General features: G+C 37.6%; 5 protein-coding genes across 7 annotated transcripts; 3 read left to right on the plus strand and 2 right to left on the minus strand.

Annotated features, from left to right (window-relative positions):
• On the plus strand, positions 136–2,141 carry LOC104761774 (glycylpeptide N-tetradecanoyltransferase 1-like). Its single transcript, XM_010484891.2, has 2 exons — positions 136–342; positions 675–2,141. The coding sequence occupies exon 2, from the start codon at positions 678–680 to the stop codon at positions 1,980–1,982; it is 1,305 nt and encodes a 434-aa protein (XP_010483193.1). The 5' UTR covers positions 136–342; positions 675–677; the 3' UTR covers positions 1,983–2,141.
• Positions 2,477–5,627, plus strand: LOC109124564 (lycopene epsilon cyclase, chloroplastic-like). Of its 3 annotated transcripts, none has more exons than XM_010484893.2 (12): positions 2,477–3,009; positions 3,135–3,306; positions 3,407–3,542; positions 3,635–3,745; positions 3,836–3,938; positions 4,030–4,173; positions 4,248–4,355; positions 4,454–4,550; positions 4,642–4,764; positions 4,856–4,988; positions 5,093–5,277; positions 5,354–5,627. In XM_010484893.2, the coding sequence occupies exons 1-11, from the start codon at positions 2,698–2,700 to the stop codon at positions 5,256–5,258; spliced, it is 1,605 nt and encodes a 534-aa protein (XP_010483195.1). In that variant the 5' UTR covers positions 2,477–2,697; the 3' UTR covers positions 5,259–5,277; positions 5,354–5,627. The 3 variants fall into 3 exon arrangements, with proteins under 3 accessions (XP_010483195.1, XP_010483196.1, XP_010483194.1); XM_010484894.2 differs by having other exon boundaries at positions 5,093–5,273; XM_010484892.2 differs by having other exon boundaries at positions 5,093–5,627.
• On the plus strand, positions 6,102–9,407 carry LOC104761777 (U-box domain-containing protein 34). The gene is made up of 9 exons (XM_010484896.2): positions 6,102–6,374; positions 6,457–6,578; positions 6,682–6,797; positions 6,892–7,007; positions 7,102–7,403; positions 7,480–7,581; positions 7,683–8,111; positions 8,198–8,947; positions 9,029–9,407. Exons 1-9 carry the CDS (start codon positions 6,161–6,163, stop codon positions 9,242–9,244), a joined length of 2,367 nt encoding a protein of 788 aa, XP_010483198.1. The 5' UTR covers positions 6,102–6,160; the 3' UTR covers positions 9,245–9,407.
• LOC104761778 lies at positions 9,451–10,656 on the minus strand. Its single transcript, XM_010484897.1, has 4 exons — positions 10,496–10,656; positions 10,132–10,300; positions 9,757–10,044; positions 9,451–9,648 (listed from the first exon to the last, which is right to left on the minus strand). Exons 1-4 carry the CDS (start codon positions 10,541–10,543, stop codon positions 9,560–9,562), a joined length of 594 nt encoding a protein of 197 aa, XP_010483199.1. The 5' UTR covers positions 10,544–10,656; the 3' UTR covers positions 9,451–9,559.
• Positions 14,505–16,354, minus strand: LOC109130513. Its single transcript, XM_019240110.1, has 6 exons — positions 16,276–16,354; positions 16,076–16,224; positions 15,857–15,992; positions 15,215–15,772; positions 14,973–15,088; positions 14,505–14,834 (listed from the first exon to the last, which is right to left on the minus strand). The coding sequence occupies exons 1-6, from the start codon at positions 16,352–16,354 to the stop codon at positions 14,505–14,507; spliced, it is 1,368 nt and encodes a 455-aa protein (XP_019095655.1).

Consider the following 17,391-nt stretch of genomic DNA (forward strand, 5'->3'; position numbering starts at 1 on the left):
ATGTACTTATTGTTTTTAAAGTAAAAGGAAAATCCTGCACAGAGTGAAAAGAAAGGGGTTAAATTAAAATAAAAAGGAATATAGAAGGGGTAAAATGCAATATACATAAAAGTATGAGATTCGTTCTATCCGGCGATTACTTCACACAACACGCTCGTTGTTCTTTTCCTTACTCTTTCTCCTCTCATAAGAGTTTGCTTGTTCATAAGAACCCTAATCTCGTTGGTTTCGAATCTGGAAACTCGAAATCGATAAATTCGTTCGAGAGATCTGATAGTTCTATCTTCAAAGATCTCTGTAATCGTTGTGAATTTGCGGAGTCTTCAGTTCGGGGCGAAATCGGTGAGTCTTTAAATCTTGAGATTATCTTTTTGATTTTGATTTTCGTAAGATCTGATCGTTCCTTAGTATATTCACTGGATATTTCTCCCGTTAAGTTCTCGATTAACTTAAGAACATGAAAAAATTGATCTGCCTTACTAGTTTTTAGCCTGTGGTTTTGTGTATTGAGTTCGATCTCGGAGAGATTGACATATAGATGTTACATTTTGGAAGAGCTTAGAAAGAGTTATTTTAATTAGAATTGCGTTTGGCGATTTACCCAATGTTGGTTTGTTGTTGTTTTTACTCGTTAGTGTTCTTGAACTTAGCTTGTTAAGTTTTGTAAATTGTAGGAAATGGCAGAAAAAAATTCACCACCTGGCTCTGTGGAAGAGAAAGCAGATCAAATTGTTGAAGCTAACCCATTGGTTACGGATGATACTTCACTTGAAACCATAGTTCGGAGGTTCCAGGATTCAATGTCAGAGTCGAAGACGCATAAGTTCTGGGAGACTCAACCTGTTGGGCAGTTTAAGGATATTGGGGATACGAGTTTGCCTGAAGGCCCTATTGAGCTTGCAACTCCGTTATCTGAGGTTAAGCAAGAGCCGTACAACCTTCCTTCTGTTTATGAATGGACCACTTGCGATATGAACTCTGATGATATGTGTTCAGAGGTGTACAACCTTCTCAAGAACAACTATGTTGAGGATGATGAGAATATGTTCAGGTTCAATTACTCCAAGGAGTTTCTAAGGTGGGCACTGCGGCCACCTGGTTATTACCAGAGCTGGCATATTGGTGTCCGTGCCAAGACTTCGAAGAAGCTCGTTGCTTTCATCAGCGGTATCCCAGCAAGAATCAGGGTGCGTGATGAGGTTGTGAAAATGGCAGAGATCAATTTCTTGTGTGTTCACAAGAAGCTCAGGTCTAAGAGACTCGCTCCTGTCATGATCAAGGAGGTGACAAGAAGGGTTCATTTGGAAAACATCTGGCAAGCGGCTTATACCGCAGGAGTTATACTTCCTACACCGATCACCACCTGTCAATACTGGCACAGGTCATTGAACCCGAAGAAGCTTATCGATGTTGGGTTTTCAAGGCTTGGACCGAGAATGACAATGAGCAGAACCATAAAACTCTACAAGTTGCCAGACACACCAATCACTCCTGGATTCAGGAAAATGGAACCACGCGATGTCCCTGCTGTTACAAGATTGCTTAGGAACTACCTTAGCCAGTTTGGAGTTGCGACTGATTTTGATGAGAACGATGTTGAGCATTGGCTACTCCCGAGAGAAGATGTGGTGGACAGTTACCTAGTAGAAAGCCCCGAAACTCATGATGTCACAGACTTCTGCAGCTTCTACACACTACCTTCGACAATCCTCGGTAACCCGAACTACACAACATTGAAAGCTGCTTATTCTTACTACAACGTAGCCACACAGACCTCGTTTCTTCAGCTGATGAATGATGCGCTAATCGTCTCGAAGCAAAAGGGTTTCGATGTGTTCAACGCGTTGGATGTGATGCACAACGAGAGTTTCTTGAAAGAGCTCAAGTTTGGTCCAGGAGATGGACAGCTCCATTATTATCTCTATAACTACCGTTTGAAAAGTGCGTTGAAGCCATCAGAACTTGGGCTTGTGCTCTTGTAAGCACAATAACTTGCTCTCTGATGGGTATTAGTTTGGTATCAACCAACTTGAAGTTTGGGTTTTTTTTTTTTTTTTTTGGTGCTTTCTTCTTCCATTTGAACTGTTACTGAAACTGACTTTTGAATTCTTTTGGGAATGCAATTTTTGAATTTTCTGCAAGTATGCTACTTATTACTTAATGTTGCTAAAAAAATATGCAGAAAATTACTGTCTTAGCTGTGTTTTTCAGGCTCAGTAATCCATATCCCAGCTACAGTAGTATGTTAAAGTCGATTCTTGTGTGCTTCCACTAAACGACGTCGGTGTGTCAAACATGTTGAATCGTCCTTTGGATTAAGTACAGTACCTTTAAAATTGAAGGAACCAATCAAATTGCTAACACGTATTATTAAGTTAAAAGAAGGACGTTATTAGGCAGATGTCCACCAATGAGAGAATTACACGTGGCGAATTGAGTCCCATAGGCCCGGTTCTATCCTTGATACCGTCCTCTCGTCCTGAAGGCTCTTCCAAGCCATTGTGAGCAAAAAAATTTGGTCGAGATTTTTTTGCAAATATTACAAAAGGGAAACAATTAGATTCCTCTTTCTGCAATACATACACCTCACTGGGGGTACTATAACAATGGCGTGAAGAGATTCTCATCTTCGTCCTGAAGATTTTTTCTATTATTATATCAATTTATTTATTTGTAATTTGGGGGAGGAGGAAAAAAATGGAGTGTGTTGGGGTTAGGAATTTCGCAGCAATGGCGGTTTCAACGTTTCCGTCGTGGAGTACTTCTCCAAGGAAATCCCCGGTGGTTAATAAGAGTTACAGCTTTAGGAATATTCGTTTCAGGTTGTGTTGTAGTAGTCTCAGAGCTAGCGGCGGCGGAAGCAGCTCCGGGAGTGAGAGTTGCGTGGCGGTGAGAGAGGATTTCGCCGACGAAGAAGATTTCGTGAAAGCTGGTGGTTCTGAGATCGTGTTCGTTCAAATGCAGCAGAACAAAGACATGGATGACCAACAGTCCAAGCTTGTTGATAAGGCCCGTTTGATTTTTTTTGCCCTTGCCTTGTTTATGAAGAAAACGAACGTTTCCTTTGATTTTGCTTTGATTTGTTCTTACTAGATGTATCGATTTGAATTCAACTCTGGATTTTGGGTTTACAGTTACCTCCTATATCAGTCGGCGATGGTGCTCTGGACCTAGTGGTTATTGGTTGTGGTCCTGCTGGTTTAGCCTTGGCTGCGGAATCAGCTAAGCTAGGACTTAAAGTTGGACTCATTGGTCCAGATCTTCCTTTCACTAACAATTACGGTGTTTGGGAAGATGAATTCAATGGTACAGAGTTCTACCTGATATTGTTCTTCTTCCATCATTTTTAGTCACTTTCTCCTTGGTGTTGTTAACTTGGTGAACGTTTTTGTTACTGTTTTTTAAGATCTTGGGTTGCAAAAATGTATTGAGCATGTTTGGAGAGATACTCTTGTGTATCTGGATGATGACAATCCTATTACCATTGGCCGTGCTTATGGAAGGGTTAGTCGACGTTTACTCCACGAGGAGCTCTTGAGGAGGTAAAGAATGCACCTTTGGTTTCTCTTAGTTGTCCTGCATCTCCTGAATTCGAACTGTTTAAATCCATAATGTGTTAATTAATTTTTCCTAGGTGTGTGGACTCAGGTGTCTCGTACCTTAGCTCCAAAGTTGACAGCATAACAGAAGCTTCTAATGGTCTTAGACTTGTTGCCTGTGAAGGCAATGCCGTCATTCCATGCAGGTAAAAGATTGGAACCAGAGATGGTACTATTCCTGTTTTAAATGAAACGTTTTGGAGCAAAGTGAAGGTTCTGACTTGTAGCAAATGCAGGCTTGCCACTGTTGCTTCTGGAGCAGCTTCGGGAAAGCTCTTGCAATACGAAGTTGGGGGACCTAGAGTGTGTGTCCAAACTGCCTACGGCGTGGAAGTTGAGGTAAAGTTTTTAATATATGATATATGATATTCCCACAGCAATAACATTGTGAAGTAAATATTGAGACTGTTCTTCTATATGATCTATTCAGGTGGAAAACAGTCCATATGATCCAGAGCAGATGGTTTTCATGGATTACAGAGATTATACAAACGAGAAAGTTCGGAGCTTAGAAGCTGACTACCCAACGTTTCTGTACGCCATGCCTATGACAAAGACAAGAGTATTCTTTGAGGTTGTTGTTTCTCTCCTTCTATTTTAGTAGCTCTTGCGAAAATTCTGTTGCTTATCCAACTGAACTCCTTGCAGGAGACATGCTTGGCCTCGAAAGATGTTATGCCCTTTGATTTGTTAAAAAAGAAGCTCATGTTACGATTAGATACCCTTGGAATTCGAGTTCTAAAAACTTACGAAGAGGTGAATCTATACATATGAAATAATAGTACTTTACTTGTTAGACACCATACAAACCATTGGGTTTGCTTTATTAATTCGTTTTAATATAAAAACTACAGGAATGGTCCTATATCCCTGTTGGTGGTTCCTTGCCTGACACCGAACAAAAGAATCTCGCCTTTGGTGCTGCCGCTAGCATGGTACATCCTGCAACAGGTAGTTAGAGCAAGCCTTGACTCGAGTTGCGGTTATTAACATTTTGAATCTGCACCATCTATTACCTAATTTTTTTTCCTCAATTAAACAGGCTATTCAGTTGTGAGATCTTTGTCCGAAGCTCCTAATTACGCATCAGTCATCGCGGAGATACTTAAACAAGAGTCTACTACTTCCTTAACCAAACACACCAACAGCAATATTTCAAGACAAGGTGAGAGCTCTATACTAATAGCACAAAGTTAACTATTACTATCAGACAATGACAAAACCTTTTCAAATTTTAACTTGTGCGTTTTTGGCAGCTTGGGATACTTTATGGCCACCAGAGAGGAAACGACAAAGAGCATTCTTTCTCTTTGGCCTTGCGCTCATAGTTCAGTTCGATATTGAAGGCATTAGAAGCTTCTTCGAAACTTTCTTCCGCCTTCCAAAATGGTAAAGCATCCCATTTTTTAAGACACTGATTCTTGATCCATTTACTAAAAAGAATGTTTGGGAAGCAAGAGAATTGATTCTCCTTTTTCACTGACATCAATCAGGATGTGGCGAGGGTTTTTAGGATCAACATTAACATCAGGAGATCTCGTTCTGTTTGCTTTGTACATGTTCGTCATTGCACCAAACAAATTGAGAAAAGGTCTCATCAATCACCTCATCTCTGATCCAACCGGAGCAACCATGATTCGAACCTATCTCAGAATATGATTCTCTTATCAACTCGTAGGTTTGTGTGTGTATATATATATATATGGTTTATCTTATCTGAATAATCGATCGAAGAATGATATGTGGGTTACTAGGAAGTTGGAAAGAATCGTGTATAGAAGAATCTAAGGAGTGATCGAAATGGAAATGGAAAAGAACAAAATCAGTCTATGTTTTGTGGTAAGCGACTGAGAATTGAGATAGAGAGAAAGACATTTTGTGAAATGTGAGTCTTGATCATTGTTTATGAAAAACTCATTTTTTTCTCATTAGGAGTTTAGATTCTTCAAACATATGTATTCTCTCAATCGCTAATCATCTACAATGCTTAAATTACAAGTGTAATGTTCAAAGGCATGTTTCAACCCATATTATTTGGCAGAAATTTTTGACTAATGCCATTTAGTTTAATATGATATATATTTCGTGTAATTAAGTGCAAATACTCTCATTAATCTATCATCTATATAGTACATTTGATTCTATTCTGTCCGGAAACTGAGCATATAGGATTATTATTGGATACTGCAAGTGGGAGTACTGTGCCGTCTTTAATCATTTCTCTATTTATGAACAAAAAGTATATGTTCGCTGCATCACATTCAGAATCTTAGAACAAGCAAATACATACAATTTGATATTCCTCTTTAATTAAACTAATCAATCCAATAAAAAATCCTCTCAACCTTATTATAAAACAGTTACTAGTCAAATAATATAATTTCTTTAAATTTCGCTAATTGCACATTTTAATTCAAAATTTAGTATTACATCATTGCTAATGTCAACAACCTCTAAAAGACTTTTCTATTAAAGCAAGCGCTTTTAAAATATTTTTTCATGAGTTCAATAAATACAAACAATAAGTCAACAAACTTAAACGCGGGGGTCGTCGTCTTCTCATGGTGGTGATGACGAACAAGTTCTTCGAATCAATCGGAGGAGCTCCGTCTTATTCTTCAGTATCCGTCGCTGTTAAAGGATCTGTCGGTGACGCCGTAGGAGGAACAGCTAGCCGTCGTGCTCTTCGTTGGACCATCGAAAACTTCCTTCCTAAAATCGATCGATTAGTTCTTGTTCATGTTATCCCTACCGTCACAACTATTCCATCTCCTTGTAAGTAGTAGTAATTTCCCAGGTTTCGTAATTTTTACTCTGACAAATCATGATTTTGAATTTGTTGTTTGTTTGGTTGAAGCTGGATCTAAGATTCCTGTGGAGGAATTAGAAGAGAGTGTTGTGTCTATGTATAAACGAGATTTGAGAAATGAGTATGAACAAGTTTTTTCGCCGTTTAAGAAGATCTGCAAATCCAACAAAGTGAGTTTTTTGTTTTTTGTTTTTTTTTTTTTTTGTGTGTAGCCAATATCAATTTTGTTGTTAGGGATTTTGGAACTTACGACTGGTAAAAAAAATGTGTTAGGTTGAGACTTTGTTGCTGGAACATAATGATACTGCAAACGCACTTTTGAAGTATATGTCAGATACTGAGGTTGAGTGTTTAGTCATTGGCTCTTGCTCTTCAAATTTCCTCACGAGGTATATTTAATTATTTATCCATTGTTTCTAAATTGAGATTTTGTATATGTCATGAGATCTTTGCTCAAACGTTTAAGAGGATTGGTTTTGGTAGGAAAAAAGGACAAGAATTACCATTAACTGTACTAGGAGAAGCTCCAGAGTCATGTGAGATCTATGTTGTTTGTAAAGATAGAATCTTAACCAAATCAACCAATCAGTTTACTGCAGGTTTGTCTCAATCACTTTCTCACTTCCATAAGTGTAAATTTTCAGTTTTATTGATTCCCCTGTGGTTGCTGTTTCTCTGTAAAACTTTCAACAGATTCATCAACTAGTTTCCGTATACCTGATGGAGCTGAAGCTTATACAGAATCTTTTAGTCGCACACGCTCAGATAAGACAGGCTTGTCTGCTTCATCCATCTCATCCTCAGGCAGGAAGCGAATTGGAAGGCCTGCCTCTTTACCTCACAGTCATCCAGTCTCTCGAGTGTTTTCTGATGCACAATCTTCAACTGATGTCGGTTTTGTCAATGACGAACACGCTCGTTCTATCCTTAGACATAGTACTGTTTCTACTAGTAAAAAACACTTGGATCCTAGACCTCACATTAAAACACCAAAGGTGAGCCATTTTGTTGCGTTTGATTCTCTGTTACACAAAATTAATCTGATTTTGATATCAAGACCTGTTTTTACAGTCAGATGTTAAAGCTGAGGTCGAGCAGCTAAGGAAAGAAGTACAAACCACTCTTTCCATGTACAAACAAGCTTGTGAAGAGCTAGTTCATAAACAAACGCAGGTCGGTGTTCTAGTTTCAAATTTTTTTTCTCAGAATCTATTCCATAAAATGTTTTGGCATTCTGATGGATTCGTGAACTCAATCCCACGTTGTGACTTCAGGTCCAGTCTCTTTCCTCTGAGTGTGTTAAAGAAACGGAAAAGGTCATCACTGCTCTAGAAAAAGAAGAAATGCGGAGGAAAGCAGCAGCGGAAGAGAAAGAAAAGCATCTAAAAGCTGTAAGAGAAGTCGAGGAAGCAAAATCAATGCTAGCCAAAGAGTTCTGCGAGAGGCAATTAGCCGAGCTAGATGCCCTGAAACAGTCCATAGAGAAACAGAAAGTCATTGAGCAACTCTTCTTGAGAGATGGGCGGTACAGAAGGTACACTAAAGAAGAAATAGCTGCAGCTACTGATAATTTCTCTTCCTGTAAAATAATCGGCGAAGGAGGATACGGAAAAGTATACAAATGCAGTCTTGATCATACCCCAGTAGCTCTTAAAGTTCTCAAACCCGATTCAATCGAAAAGAAAGAAGAATTCTTAAAAGAGGTTAACATCACTAAGCTAATCTAAAGATCTAAGACAGTCTTTTATCTCTCTGATATCTGAAATCAACTGTCCAATTTTACCTGCAGATCTCAGTCTTAAGCCAGCTTCGACATCCCCACGTCGTTCTTCTCCTCGGTGCTTGTCCTGAGAATGGCTGCCTTGTCTATGAGTACATGGAGAATGGTAGCTTGGACTGTCACATCACTCCTAAAAAAGGGAAAACATCTCTCTCATGGTTCATCAGGTTCAGAATCATCTATGAAACTGCTTGTGGCCTAGCTTTCCTCCACAACTCAAAACCCGAGCCCATCGTGCACCGTGACCTCAAGCCAGGTAACATACTCTTAGACAGAAACTTCGTTAGCAAAATCGGCGACGTTGGACTCGCAAAACTCATGTCAGAAGAAGCACCGGAGAGTGTCACGGTTTACAGAAACTCGATTATTGCGGGTACACTCTACTACATGGACCCAGAATACCAAAGAACCGGCACTATCAGACCAAAATCAGATCTTTACGCATTTGGAATCATAATTCTCCAGCTTTTAACTGCTCGACATCCTAACGGTCTTCTTTTCTGCGTTGAAGACGCAGTAAAGAGAGGCTGTTTTGAAGATATGTTAGATAAATCAGTAAGAGATTGGCCCATAGCTGAAGCCAAAGAACTAGCTCGTATTGCAATCAGGTGTTCGCAGCTCAAATGCAGAGACAGACCAGATCTTGACACACAAGTCTTGCCCGCTCTCAAACAGATTCTTGAATCCGCAAATAGTAGACTCAAGACAGAGCAGGCTAATGTACGACCACCAACTCACTATTACTGTCCAATTCTTAAGGTAAACCAGAAAACAACCATAGCAAGGACAACAATTCTTGATGGCTCAGGTTTTTTAAATATCTGAGTTGGTTGATTGCAGGAAATAATGGAAGATCCACAGATAGCAGCAGATGGATTCACGTATGAAGGAAAAGCAATAAAGGCATGGATTCAAAAACATCAAAATGTGTCTCCCGTGACTAAGCATCGGCTCAAACATTCCGATCTCACACCGAACCACACCCTCAAATCGGCTATACAAGAGTGGCGATCTCGTTCACGCTTAGACCTCTCTACTACTCTTGGCTCCTTTTGATCACACTAAATACAGTAGACACTAATTTGTATATATTAAATTTGAATACCCTGAACTTGTTTGAATCAGGTGTATCAACTCTGTTAGTCTTCTTTTTCTCTAATGTTTATTGTGGTATGAAATAACAATAAGTCAACAACAATTTGGTTTGCTTTTATAATTCCATTCAGAATGTGCAGGCTTAAATGGAACTGATCCACACACAGTTAATGAAGTGAAGAAGACTATAAGAACATGAAGAAGAGTATCTACAACTTATATAATCAAGTGATGTTTTTAGAGGTATATATCATCTACAAAATACTCACTGACAAATCAAATTTGAGTAAACTCAAGAGCGTTTGCATCTGGATCACGAGTAAATATCGCTGGTCTCCCTGACTTACTCATTGTATACTCTATCCCTGCAAAGTTCAAAAACAAAACTTCTTTATAGCAAAAAAAAAAAAAAAGAAACATCCTTTTAAGCAGGATACAAGAAGAAGAAGAAAGAATCAAAAAAATTCATATACCAGCTTTGTCCAAAACATCTTTCAGATTGGAAACATTACGGATTGCGATACAAGCGTGTCGATCCCGTCCTCCGTGCTCTGGTCTACCTGTCAATGGATCTGGATTTGGAAGCTCCATAAGATGAATCATCTCTGAACCTACCCATAACCAAGCTCCTCTATATGGAAGCTTATCGTGTGGCCTTGCCTCGTTTATCTCAAGGCCTAAAATGTTTTGGTAAAACTCGAGTGACCGTTCTAGGTTCTTGCAGAGCAGACCAACATGGTGAACACCAACAACTCCATAATCTAGAAATTTTAAAACCAAAATTAAACGGTTTCATACGATATTAAAGTCTTAATATAAAAAAAAAAAAGCGGGATCGTGTTAATCACCGGTTTTGTTGTTAAGCTCTTTCTCTTGTACAAGACTAATCCCTTCAACCGATGATCCTTGTGCTTTATTAGCCTTCAAGCTACAAAACCTAACATTGAGCTTTTGTTTCCTCATACTTTTCTTCTGAAACTCAAACCTCTCTTTCGTAGAGAGATTCGTGCAAGTAATCTTGCCAAACACCAAAAAAAAAATCCATCATCAATCCAAAGAAATAAAAATCGTTATTTAAATGATACCCTAATTTCTAAACTCACATATCAATTTCTTGATAATTAAAGAAAAGGTAAAGAAGAACCCTTAGTAACAGAATCGAATAACCTAATTTATGAGTGAGTGAGTGAGCGAGTAGAGGAGGAGCTTTACCTTTGGTCTTAGATTAAGTGAAACTGAAGGTCTGACAATAGACGCCATGGAAGAGAAGAAGCTTTACTGTCTGACACACGAGTAAAGAGTCTTTTTTTTCCTCTGCCACAAAAGGCTCAAGAAAATTAAGGAGCAAAAAAAAATCTGAGCCACAGAGCAAAGGTAACACACGAAAAACAAATAAATAAAAATTAAAAAAATCTCAATCATCAGAATGGATGGGCCAAGCCCAATTCAATTGGTTGCTGTTTTTAATAATTAGCTTTATCGAATGACATATATAGTTTACCATTTTCACTCAGTAATAGTAATAAACCACACTTTCAGAACTGTTAGTTAGTTTGTTACTATATTTACTGCTCCACTTTCTTTTTAAAATGAGTTTAGATGTTTTTGTTTTATGTTTTTAAGAACTAAGAAATATTGTTTATATGTGTTTATGTGACCGCCACTATACAGTATTTCCTCTCTATACTTTGCAACAACAGATCCGTGTAGCAACTGCTCATCTCAAAATTTGTGACACATATTACAAAATATAAACTTTTTTTAATATATCAAAAGATATCTTACTTTATCTGACAGCCTTAAAAATAAATACTACTATTAAATTAAACTTCTTTTAAAAAAAATTGCATGAGTCTGTCTACTCTACGTATATATATACTGTAATATCTCCCGAAAAAGAAAAGATAAATTAAATCATAAAGATCACATGATTCATATCCATTAAGTTGCGTTCATTTAAGAAATAAAAAGAATATACAAAAATTTTCATATCTACGATTTATATATTTATATGATTGGTTCAGCCGTTCAGTGTACTTGATACGTATATGATGAATTTGGTGGGTACTTTGTTGCCCATCCAAAAGCTACATACGTTACTATACTTTTTTAATTTTACATATCATTACATGGTCCAATGATTACCAAACACGTGGAGACAAAGCCATAGTTAATTATTTTCTAAAAATAGTATTTACAGAACCAAAAACAAAGAGAAAACACAAAAGATATTTACGGAAGTTAAAGAGAGACGTGTCGATGTCAGTGCAGTGAACCTCTTCTCTTTCTTTTTCTTTTCTCCCGCCACCCCAACTAACAGATCTCTCACCGTACACATCATCATCCTCTCTCTTTTTTTTGGTTTACCAAATCTAATGACTTCTTTCTCTCTGTCTACGTGGTGACCATCCGGTCTGTTTTCCGACAGGAGTGGGACCTACTTGATTTTACTATTTTAAAAAAAATATATATATATATATATTGTTTGGGAAAAATAAAAAGAAGAACGAAATAATCATCTGCATGACAACACAACAGCACTTCGCTTCTCTCGTCTCCTCCCCTTCTGTTTTTGGTATCCCATCCACCCCGAATGTCATTATTTTAATTTTTTTAATCTCTATCTATAAATATAATTTTTATTCTATTTTGTTCTGTTTTACCAAAGTAGAATTTACAAGTATTATATTACTATGAAATTGTCATTTTTGATGTTATGTCTTAAGTTTTGGATAAGATACTAACTGAACAAAACTAATTTTTTCATTAATCTGTAAATATAAGATTACAGCTATATATATAGAGTAAGATTAAATAAAAGGAAGTTTAATCCTACATAAACTATATAACATATATAATGTGCTAAACCAATTAATTAAACTGATTTTTTATTCTAATACACCCCCACAAACCTCTGAAACAGAATTGTGTGAAGGATGGAAGAGGCTTGATAGAGACATGCGGCCAAGGACAAAATAGAAAGGACCCGATTGAAGAGCTTTTGTCAGGATGTCAGCATGTTGATTCGCACTGGAGACGTGAAAGAGCTTCAAGAACTCGTTCTTCATCTGATCTCTAACGGTATGATAATCAATTTCTATGTGTTTCGTTCGCTCTTGAAACACTGGATTTGTGGCAATATGTATAGCCGACTTGTTATCGCAAAACAACTTTGCAGGTGAAGTGACAATGATCCTCAAATCTTTGAGCAACTAATTCAACCACTAGAGTTCACAAGTAGCAAGAGCCATGCTGCGATACTCTGAATCTGTACTGCTACGACTAGTAACATGTTGCTTCTTAGACTTCCAACTAATAAAGCTTTTGCCCAGATAAATACAAAAGCCAGAGATATACCTTTAAGTTTCAGGACAAGTGCCCCAATCCGCATCAGAAAAAGCATTAAGGCAAGGTTTTGAGGTAGCAACATAGTAGAGTCCTTGACCAGGGTTACCTTTGATATAGTGGCAAATCTGGTATGCGGCCTGGAGATGCACATCCGCAGGACAAGAGAGAAATTGACTTAAGTTGTTGACTGCAAAAGTGATATCTGGCCGAGTGATGGTGAGATAAAGCAATCTCCCAATGAGTTCTTTGTATGATGTAGCTCGCGCAGAATCAAGAGGAGTACCCATGTCCTTTGTCAGGTGAACATTGGGATTCATAGGTACACTGCAAGGTTTGCAAGCTAACAAGCCATTTAAAGCCAATATATCTAGAGCATACTTTCGTTGACAAACAGAGATACCACTGCTATTACGAGCGATTTCTAATCCCAAAAAAAATTTAGGAGCACCCATATCCTTGAGCTTGAAAGCAGCATGTAAGACAGCCTTAAGATCCTCCAAATCACTGTCATTGTTAGAGGCAATCATGATATCATCAACGTACACCAAGAGAGCAATAAACCTTGTTCCTCGTTCTTTGACAAACAGAGTGTTGTCACCAGGACACTGAGAGAAACCAGCCTTGAGAATAACTCCAGAAAAACAGTGGTACCATTGGCGAGAAGCCTGCTTTAAACCACAAAGAGATTTATGGAGCCGACAAACTGGATTAGGAGGAAGTGGTGCACCACCCGGAGGAGTATATCCTTGAGGGAGACTCATGTAGATCTCCTCATCCAAGCTCCCATGAAGGAAAGCGTTAGTCGCATCCATCTGTGTGAGTGTCCATCCATGTATAGCTGCTAAACCCAAAACAAGTTTAACACTAGCAAGCTTAGCTACATGAGAAAAAGTATCAATGTAATCAATCCCCTCCATCTGAGTATACCCTTTGGCGACTAATCTTGCTTTATAACGATCAATAGATCCATCTGGGTTATATTTGATAGTGTAAAACCATTTACACCCTATCATCGTCTTACCAGGGGGTAAAGATACAACACTCCAAGTCCCAAGTAACTCAAGAGCAACAATCTCCACATCCATAGCCTTGGGAAAATGAGGATGAGCCATGGCTTGCTTAAAATTTTGTGGCTCCAATTCAATTGAGCATGAAAGAACAAAATATTGATACGAAGGACTCAATTTGGAATAGGTAAGAATAGAATCAAGAGGATAAACAACAAGAGGATCTGAAGAAGAGAGATTATCAGAAAGCTGAGTAAGATTGCAGAACGCAACAATAGAAGAAGAAGAATCAGACGAAGAAAGATCAAGAGAAGTCAAATTAGAAAAAGAAGTGTTTGTGAGATTGCAATGATAGTCAGATAAGTAACTTGGAGCTTTAGCTTGGCGTCGTGGCCGATCATTGTTTTGTGCAATCTGTCCTATGGCAACTGTAACAGTCTCATCCGGTATAGCAACAACACTAGAGGATGATGCCGGTAATGATGATGATGCATGGACAGGAATGGATGCAATTGATGACAATAAATGTGTATCATCAACAAGTTCAATCTCAGTAGAAACAGGCAAGGGTAAAACCATTTTACTAAACAGATCAGTGGTAAGAAGAGATGGAGTAACATTTTTGAAAGGGAAAATATGCTCATGGAAAACAATGTTAGGAGTGATATGAATGACGAAACATTATCACTACGAACAATCTTGATGACAAAGTTATATTATGTTTGAACATGTTTAACAAAAGACGAAAAAATAGAAAGAACATCATTTTTATTTCTCATCATATAAATCCAGGTGATTCGAGTACAATCATCTACAATAGTGAGAAAATATCGATATCCTTCTATAGATTCTACAGAAAATGGTCCCTAAGTATCTATATGAATGAGATCAAATGGTAAATGAGAAAGCTTACTATGTGAAACAAATGGCAATTTCTTTTGTTTAGCTAATGGACATATATCACATTGATCATGAGAAGAACTAGAGATGGACATAGGTAAAGTACCCGACATATATTGTAACTTGACAGAAGATGGGTGACCTAAGCGTTGATGCCAGACACGACCATCTACTTGCAAGGATCCAGAAAAAGATGCTGAAACAGAATTCGCAGATGTTGAAATGTCATGATGCTCCAATATGTATAGACAATGGATGAGGACACCTTTACCAATGATCAAGTCCCGAGTATAGTCCTGAATATAACAAGAATCACTATAGAAATGTGCAGAACAATTATCATGTCTAACCAAAGAACTCACACTTATAAAATTGAATTTAAAAGTTGAAACATAAAGAACATCATGCAAGACCATTGTTTGAGTTATTTGTACAGTGCCTATATGAATAATAGCAACTCTAGTGCCATTAGGGAGTGAGACTGTTACACCTGTCACTGGAAAAGTCTCATCAAACAAAGAAAGATCAGAACACACATGGCTAGTAGCTCCTGTGTCAATTATCCAACTACCACTGGGTAGAACAGAATAAAGAGAGGAAAGGCACTGGTGTTGAAAAGTAAAAATTTTGTTTTCAAAACGAATACTAGAAGAAGGAAACTCAATTGTAACATTACCAGAAGAAGATGTTGCAGCCATAGCACCATGCTCAGTTATTGTAGCAGACGGATAAGAAGACGGCTGCTCTAAAGCTTTGGTCTGAGTGCTAAGTTGATGAATCAGACTCTGAATTTGGTCAGAAGTGAAACTGCTCAAATCAAGATTAGTTGCAGTCTGTGTTGGGGCAGGCGTATAAGAAGCATAATTCATCACTGCATTGGATAGTGCACCCTGATGAGAATATTGATTCTGCTGATATTGATTCTGAGTTTGTTGGAATTGAGCATGTGTAGGAAATTGAGGACGTTGTCCTGTTGGAAAAGATGCCCGAGGCGGAGCAAACTGTGATAACACTTGCTGCATTGGAGGTCGTTGAGCATTCCTATGACCAGGTGGATATCCATGAAGTTTAAAACACTTATGAATGGTGTGACCAACCCGATTACAATGAGTACAATAAGGCTTCTGGTGAGGTCGGAAAGCAGCATAAGCAATATTATCAGTAGGTCCTGAAAAATAGCCATTAGTAGAAGGCGCCATGGAGTTATAGCCAACATTATCAGAAGGACCAGAAGCTTGGAAAGCCACATTATCAATCTTGGTAGCAGGCTGAATACTCTTCTAGCTCTCGTCTGCAGTCACCATGTGAAAGACTTCACCAATCGATGGCATAGGCTTCAACATTAAGATATGCCTGTGTGTGGGCTGGTAAGCCTCATTTAACCCCATTAAGAACTTCGTAACCCTGCTACGCTGCTGCAATTTCTCCCACATAAGAGCAGCATTACACTCACACTTGCCACAAGTACAAACATGAACATCAATGTAATTTTTCAACTCTTCCCACAAGGTTACTAACGTTGTATAATGAAAGTAACATCCATAGAACCATGTTGTAAAGTACTCAACCGTTGCTCAATCTCAAAGACCCTATGTGCATCATCTTGCCTAAAACGAGACATAAGATCCAACCAAATCGCAGAAGCAGTAGGCTTATAAAGTAAACTCTGGCCTATTTGCTTAGAAACTGAACTCATTAACCAAGTAATCACCATATCATTACATCGTGACCAAGAACCTGCATCAGGATGATTATCAGGAGGTTTAGGGATTGTTCCATCAATGAAGCCCAACTTATTCCTGACATTAAGAGTCATGCGTACAGAGCGACGCTAAGAGTGAAACTCTGAGTCAGTAGTGAGCCGATCTGAATCTGATGAATGAATAAAATATGGATTCTCGTATTGATTAGTAGGTCGACGTGATTCTGAGGTCGGATTAGGAGTGACAGGACGATTTTGAGGATTTGAAGCCATTGTAAAGATTAGAGATGAAATTGATCAAAAGAATCAAAGATTTATAGAAAGATTGAACTCAATCAAAGATTTACAAGTATTATATAACTATGAAAAGATCATTTTTGATGTTATGTAAAGTGGTTAATTAAACTCAATAAACCATTCTATTATGTATAAATCAGTAAAAAAAGAGTCATCGATAATTATTTCCATTGTTTTTTTGTGATGAATAAAATTTGTTTTTGGTTATGTTATTGAATACGATAACTTTTTTTTTTTTAACTAAAAAATCTTAGAAATAGTTGAGGAATTTCTATTATTACCTGCAAAATTATGGAAATTTAACTTATTTACTCATTTTTTCATTACCCCATAAGCTTCTCTTGACATTGACATGTCACATGTGTGGCATTATGAAATTAAAATTTAAAGAAATTCGTTTCTATATTAGAAAAAGTAGTAAATTACTCATGGGGTAAATTTAAACGTTTATTTTATAATTTGTAATATGAAAACGTATAACTTCGATATAGATACGCAATAATGGAGGCATGATTTTATTTGTTTCCCCCTATTGAAGGAGATGAAAGATAATGGGGTAAATTATTATAGAACACCCAAGAAAAGAAACTGTGTATTAAAAAAATAAAATAAAATCAATGAAACAAAGAAGTGAAAACAAAACTCAAGTAATAAAATAAATTTTACTCATTTGTTTCCATATAGTATTAGCAAGTACAAGTTCATGAAAACATTTCTCTCTTTTGTGCTGTGTTGTGTAATAATAAATAAAGACCTTTCTCATATATGTGGCAGATTTAAAAACCGATATTTTCTTTTTATTTTTGTTTTTGAAAAGAGTTGAAGTTAAAAAAATAATTGTGGGGGGGGGGGGG

The sequence above is a fragment of the Camelina sativa genome, chromosome 18, assembly GCF_000633955.1.
Source record: "Camelina sativa cultivar DH55 chromosome 18, Cs, whole genome shotgun sequence".
In the NCBI taxonomy this organism is placed as follows: domain Eukaryota; kingdom Viridiplantae; phylum Streptophyta; class Magnoliopsida; order Brassicales; family Brassicaceae; genus Camelina; species Camelina sativa.

Bases quoted from the DNA above. Each gene is read 5' to 3' on its own strand.
- LOC104761777 (XM_010484896.2), top strand. From the start codon at position 6,161: ATGGTGGTGATGACGAACAAGTTCTTCGAATCAATCGGAGGAGCTCCG. The intron at 6,579-6,681 runs GTGAGTTTTTTG...AAAATGTGTTAG, and splicing joins AGATCTGCAAATCCAACAAA to GTTGAGACTTTGTTGCTGGA. The intron at 6,798-6,891 runs GTATATTTAATT...TGGTTTTGGTAG, and splicing joins TCTTCAAATTTCCTCACGAG to GAAAAAAGGACAAGAATTAC.
- LOC104761778 (XM_010484897.1), bottom strand. From the start codon at position 10,543: ATGGCGTCTATTGTCAGACCTTCAGTTTCACTTAATCTAAGACCAAAG. The intron at 10,301-10,495 runs GTAAAGCTCCTC...GTGTTTGGCAAG, and splicing joins CACTTAATCTAAGACCAAAG to ATTACTTGCACGAATCTCTC. The intron at 10,045-10,131 runs GTGATTAACACG...TAAAATTTCTAG, and splicing joins AGAGCTTAACAACAAAACCG to ATTATGGAGTTGTTGGTGTT.
- LOC109130513 (XM_019240110.1), bottom strand. From the start codon at position 16,354: ATGACTCTTAATGTCAGGAATAAGTTGGGCTTCATTGATGGAACAATC. The intron at 15,993-16,075 runs GTTACTTTCATT...ACTTGTGGCAAG, and splicing joins TACAACATGGTTCTATGGAT to TGTGAGTGTAATGCTGCTCT. The intron at 15,773-15,856 runs GTGAAGTCTTTC...TGGCTTTCCAAG, and splicing joins GAAGCCTATGCCATCGATTG to CTTCTGGTCCTTCTGATAAT.
- LOC109124564 (XM_010484892.2), top strand. From the start codon at position 2,698: ATGGAGTGTGTTGGGGTTAGGAATTTCGCAGCAATGGCGGTTTCAACG. The intron at 3,543-3,634 runs GTAAAGAATGCA...AATTTTTCCTAG, and splicing joins CACGAGGAGCTCTTGAGGAG to GTGTGTGGACTCAGGTGTCT. The intron at 4,765-4,855 runs GTGAGAGCTCTA...CGTTTTTGGCAG, and splicing joins CAGCAATATTTCAAGACAAG to CTTGGGATACTTTATGGCCA.
- LOC104761774 (XM_010484891.2), top strand. From the start codon at position 678: ATGGCAGAAAAAAATTCACCACCTGGCTCTGTGGAAGAGAAAGCAGAT.